Source organism: Rosa chinensis, chromosome 2 (genome assembly GCF_002994745.2).
Source record: "Rosa chinensis cultivar Old Blush chromosome 2, RchiOBHm-V2, whole genome shotgun sequence".
Lineage (NCBI taxonomy): Eukaryota > Viridiplantae > Streptophyta > Magnoliopsida > Rosales > Rosaceae > Rosa > Rosa chinensis.
Window position 1 is genome coordinate 28,626,541 of NC_037089.1, and position 6,106 is coordinate 28,632,646.

Sequence of the window (6,106 nt, forward strand, 5' to 3'; positions counted from 1 at the left end):
GCTGGTGATAAAACTGACAGGCGTTCTACATCTGGGTACTTCACTTTTGTAGGAGGGAACCTTGTCACTTGGCGTAGTACATCTGGGTACTTCACTTTTGTAGGAGGGAACCTTGTCACTTGGCGTAGCAAGAAATAGAAAGTTGTGGCCAGATCAAGTGCAGAAGCTGAATTTCGAGGTATGGCACATGGAGTCTGTGAAATGTTATGGATTCGTAATGTCCTGAAAGATGTAGGTTACAAGCTTAGACAACCTATGGATTTGCATTGTGATAATAAAGCTGCAATTGAGATTGCACATAATCCAGTTCAGCATGGTAGGACAAAGCATGTGGAGGTTGACCGTCATTTTATTAAAGAAAATCTTGACAGAAAGGTTATTCGTTTTCCATTTGTAAACTCAGAAGAGCAGTTAGCTGATGTTCTTACTAAAGGAGTGTCCAGGAAGATATTTGACAGCTCAGTTGACAAGTTGGGCATGATAGATATCTATGCACCAACTTGAGGGGGAGTGTAGAATAGCTGTAAATCTTATGTAATTATGATTCTTATTTATTTAGGTTATCATGTAATTATAGGAATGATTGTGTCCTATTAGGGTTAGACTACTCCTCTTGTCCTTGTATATATAACCCATTGTGGGATGAATAGTATTATTATTGAAAACCCTAAAATCAAAGTATTATTTTCTACTCCCATTACCCGTAGTATATATAATGGAAAAGCAACTACCTTGAAGAGCCATAATCCAGGTTAAGTAGGAGATTATCGAAACCATGAAGCCATTTAATTAGTTTCAATCCATAAACAAATTGGTATTTACCAGAACAGTAATAGGCATATGTCTTATTAATTTGATGAACCTAAATCAAGCTTCAAACTTCTAAGAAAAATAAGCATATAAAGCTGGCCTTGAGAAAATTTCAATCTGGGTTTCAGCCTTAGCATTTGTGCAATCAACCAGACTCAATTATATCTAAAATCCAAACTCATAACCCAAGAACATATCCAATTTTGAGTCACTAGTTGGATGAAATTACTGGGTTTCTCAGAGGAACATATCAAGCCACTAATTCACAGAGAACAAAAATTTGTTGAGGACGCATTTGTGCGAAGAATTCATGAGGCGAAGGCATTTGTCTTGATCGTATGGAGATTGATCCAGAGCCTTCTGTGAGCAGAGCAATACAAGTCTTCATACATAGCTAGCGAGCTAGGGCTATTCCATTCTGCATCTAGTTTCAATATTGATCACTCCTTCTCACATGGGTGAGGTTCCATGCCCATCCGATTCAAGCAAAGGGGCACCGGCCGCTTCGGAGTTCAGCCTGTGACATAATTCAACGCTCATCATCTCCTTATAGCTCTATCCAATGCTCTGATGCTATTTTATAAATCTCGTGCTTTTATTATGTTTGCACTTTGCACAATCTCCTTACTTGTCAATAGGCATTGCTTCTTCAGGTTTTTATCCTGCTATTTGCTGATCAAGTTTGGGATTTTACCGAAAATGTAATTGCGAAGGGCCAGAGGTTCTCCAAAGAAATAAATCCAGCATCTCTCTCAAGTAAATCATCCAAAGTAACCAAATAAGAAAATGCCATAAACTGAAAGAGGAAACTAGGAAGAAATTAGCTGCAGAACAACAGAGGAATAGAGGGAAATGGAAGCTGAAATCAGTAGATGGATCTCTTTCCTGAAATCAGATAAATCCTATTCCTAATTCAACTCCAATGCTTTTGAAAACCCAGTAGTTACAATGCAGTCAGCTGCTGTACCCCAAAACACTCACCCAATGCAAGCTGCATCATAAGCCAATCATAGAATAAGAACAGATATTTCAGATTTTAAGCTATATGAAATCAGCAGAATACCATGTAGTCCAGCAGCAAATAAACTAAGGCTTGGTTACAATGACAATCATATAATTCAGAACATACACCACCTCTAGCAGATTCTCATGTTTATTTCTTCCAAATTCATATCAATTGCTGTTCAGTTTTTCTTCATTTGTAAGCTCATTCACATTGACAGAAACACAAAGAAACAAAGAAAAAAGTCAAAAGATTCAAATTTAAACCCACATGAAGCAAAAGAACTAATCAGCAGGCACTAAAGAGAAAAACTTGAAAAATAACAAAACATAGAGCAAAAAACACACCCTCAGATTAAGGTTGGATCTAAAGGTCCAAATTGTGTGCTCCTTCGGTTTTCTAGTAGTAAGAGCGGTTTCAAGATTGAATCAGTGGTCAGCCTGATCATTGTTTTATTTTGTTTTCCAGCATCAACTGCGCATAATAAAGCAATTGTAAACCATTTTCTTCTTCTGTATTTTTTTTTTTTCAACGCATGCGCAATCTCACTTGACACTGACCAAGATAAGTAAAATGACATAGATGGAAGGGCATTGTAGTTCCATGAGCAAATTACAGGTGAGTTTGGGATTGCAATGGCTTGATTATTGGTGAAACTGCAAGCATCGATCAGTTCCTGAATATTATCAATCCAAAGACAGCTCCCACATAGGTTTCTAAGACTAGTAAGACATTTTCACATAAACCAAGTAAAATATCAATCCCGGGAAAAACCCACTGAGGTTTCTAAGACTCATAAGACGTACATATAAAAAACATTCCAAGTTGCCATCTGCAACTTATAATAGTCTTCTTTGTTACCACTTACCACCACCATACAAACTCAAAAAATTAGAAGTAAATTTTTCATGAAAAATCCTAAAACCATGTGTTGTGATAAGAAATTTTGATATAAAATGGGTCAAATGGGTTTGCAGGACTCATAGCAAAGCATGGCAACATTGTTGAATCATTTTCTCGGCCTTTCAACTATGATTACACAAGTTTGTAGCGTTCTCATATATGATGGACAAATGGATCAATAATCCATACTGTGCCAAAGCCTATATTATGTTACAAGCAGAGTTAACAAGATATCTCACTCAAAACCAATATATATTCATTAAAATTGATGAAACAACCATTACCGGCCATAGACCACAAGTCTCCTTGAGCCACCGGAAGCTCTTCCTGTGAGTCCCTTTCAACTTCCCCTCCACAGGCTACAACACCTTGTAGCTAGCAACCCTCTTCTTCCTCCACAGGGATACTGAAAATAAGAACAAGTAGCCCAATAAGACAGATACCTTGATGACCAATTTTCAAATGCAGGAAAGATTTCATGAGAAACTGAACAGAACAACAGCATCACCAAGCAATTACATCAATCAGCACACAAATCACAATCAAGATTTCCCAATTCAATCAAAATTATCTCAAATTTCAACAATTCAATACTCCAGATCACTCTAATTCATTGTATTCTGATTCGTTACCTGGTACGAGATCCTACTGTCGGCCAAGCGATTGTCGGCTTCATCTTCTTCATCATCAGCGTCGAGTGTAATCTTGACCTGACGTGCCATCTTTGACCACTCCTCACCTTTTAATTGCCTTTTGCAGCTTTTGCTCAATTCAGGACACCCTTCAATATATAGTTCTCTCAACTCAGTAAGGCAATGCAACCCTTGCGGCAAAGCCGACAATTTGGAGCATTCTACAATGTGTAGTTGCTCGAGGAATGTGAACTTTATCAACTCCGGAAGTGCCGTGAGATTATGACATTCGCCAAGCCATATGCTCTGTAGAGTGTCTGCAGAATCTTCAATGAGCCAAGGGGGCAAAGCCTCCAAACTTGAATTCTCGATAATCAATGATCGAAGACCTTGAGGAGCTTCCCCTGATCTCATCATCACCTGAAGCTTCTCGCAATTAACGATAAACAACGTATGTAAAGCAGTCATGTGTTTCATATTTGGTGGCAAGGATTCCAAATTATTACAACTGCCAATCCACAGTTTGCGAAGGTTGTTGAGGAATTGGATCTCTTCGCCCAACGATTTAAGATTGACACATCCATCAAAAGCTAAAGTCTGAAGTAAGGTGAGACGTCTAATTCCTTTTGGCAAATACGCCTGTTGTGTAGTTATCACCAGGTATCGAAGGTTGATCAGGTTCCCTATGTCTTTGGGTATCTCCTCAAGTGCGTCACAACCTATAAGGCACAAAGTCTCCAAATTCAACAGCTTACTGATGGAATTGGGAAGCCTTTTTATCTTCCTACTATCAGACAAGTTGAGAAATCTCAAATGAAACAAACTATCAATGGAACTTGGTAGCTCCTCAAGAGGCCACCCACTGAGATCTAGCACCCGCACACATTTGAATCTCGAGATGCATGCCTTCACAAAACGTTGATTCATCTGGCAATCTGCTCTGGAAATTAAAATGGTTCGTAATTTGATTGACTTGAGCATGAAATCGGGAAGTTGTGTCTCTTTTCCAAGCAAGTCAATTTTAGATATTGACACATGTCGAACCATTTCAAAAGCACTAGAGGGACGAAAATTGACTGTGGAGTACTCTACTTGTGCCACTGAAATTGCTAAATCATGAACTAGATCATGTATTTTAAAAACTATGGCTGTTTTGAGATCTATCTCGACCTGAAACAAAGATCTAGAGCAAAACTGTCTTATATAGTCTTCACCCATATGTTCCAAATCTTCATTTTTCTTAGATGTCATGAGGTAGCCTTGTGCTATCCACAATGGAACCAACAAGCCACTGTTGAATACATAATCCTTTGGGAAAAGTGAACAAAATGCAAAACACGGTTTCATGTGTTGTGGCAATGCATCATAGCTCAATTTGAGTGCAGGTAGAATATTGTCGTTCCTTATGCTCCACATGTCATCATCTCTGACACTCAACCATTGGTGTTTATCTGTTTTCAAATAGAGCATGCTCCCTACAGTAGCTACTGCTAAAGGAACTCCTCCACACTTCTTCACAATATCATTTCCAATTTCTATCAAATGTTGATAACGCTGCTCCTCTCCTCTTTTAAATGCCCTTTTGATGAACAAGGACATGCAGTCTCTGTCAGAAAGACCTTTCAAAGAATGCACGTGTACGGGACTCATAAGTGAAGCAACTGATCCATGTCGTGTTGTTATGATGATTTTACTTCCATTAGCTCCCACATTTAACATATTTTTTAAACAAATCCATTTTTCAATCGTTACTCCAATCGACTCTGTATCCCAGATATCATCCAACACTAAAAAAAACTTTCTACCTCGCAAATTATCTTGCAATCTTCTTTTCATAAGGTCCAAACTTGCATCCTCACATTTTTGTTCAATTACAGCATTGATAATGCCGCAAATTAATGTTTGGATATCAAAGTTGTCTGAGACGCATACCCACATTTTCATGTCGAAATTCTCCTCCACCATGCTATCATTATACACTAATTTAGCGAGAGTTGTCTTTCCCAACCCTCCTAACCCGAGGATAGAAATAACAGAAACATTCTCCTCATTAGAGATATCAGTGTTATTTAAGAGATGACTAATAATCTGTTTTTTATCATCATCTCTCCCAATAACATCTGAAGCCTCCACCAAAGAGTCTGTCTCTCTTTTATTATCGTGCATCCCTCGAAGCACACTAGGATCTTCAGCTATCTTAAGAAACTCAAAGAGAGCAAACTCTCTCTTTTCATTATTAATTTCAACTAGTCTTTTTCTCATCTCTTTCACTTTATGTCCCATTTTGAAGTTAAACACTACTAGATTCCATCGGGAAAAAAATTGGCATACCTTTCCTTTGATCTTCCCATAGCTGTCGACCTCCACTTTCAACCGCAACTTTCGAAACTCCAGTTCGTCCAAGACATCATCAACGTCATGGCAAACATCTTTGAGATTTCCCAACCAACGTGTGATTAGGGAATTCCTCACTTGCTTCTTCTCTGCATCTTCGACTACTAGTTTGATGGTAGATAAGGTATTGTTGAGCTTGGTGAGTTCAAGTTGGGCACCCCATGCCAAGGAGATCTCTTGGGAAGCATGTGAAGCTAGCCTATCCAAGACGTTGTCTGCAATGCTGTAGACGAACTCCATGAAGAGGGAAAGAGAGGATAATGTATGTAGGAGACTCGAATATAATGAGTGAATGAAGTCTAGTCAACCAAGTCTTCCCTCAATTACTGTTTTCGACAATTCAATGGATGACAGCCACAAAACA

General features: G+C 38.5%; 1 protein-coding gene across 7 annotated transcripts; it reads right to left on the bottom strand.

The window, feature by feature from the left end:
• Positions 1 to 764: 764 nt before the first annotated feature.
• LOC112189378 (putative disease resistance protein RGA3) lies at positions 765 to 5,999 on the bottom strand. Of its 7 annotated transcripts, none has more exons than XM_040514834.1 (4): positions 3,349 to 5,999; positions 3,001 to 3,122; positions 1,792 to 1,801; positions 765 to 1,606 (listed from the first exon to the last, which is right to left on the bottom strand). In XM_040514834.1, the coding sequence occupies exons 1-2, from the start codon at positions 5,980 to 5,982 to the stop codon at positions 3,057 to 3,059; spliced, it is 2,700 nt and encodes an 899-aa protein (XP_040370768.1). In that variant the 5' UTR covers positions 5,983 to 5,999; the 3' UTR covers positions 765 to 1,606; positions 1,792 to 1,801; positions 3,001 to 3,056. The 7 variants fall into 7 exon arrangements, with proteins under 7 accessions (XP_040370768.1, XP_024184469.1, XP_024184470.1 ...); XM_024328701.2 differs by having other exon boundaries at positions 765 to 1,327; positions 1,439 to 1,801; XM_024328702.2 differs by adding an exon at positions 2,161 to 2,287 and having other exon boundaries at positions 765 to 1,801.
• Between the last annotated feature and the right edge of the window lie 107 nt (positions 6,000 to 6,106).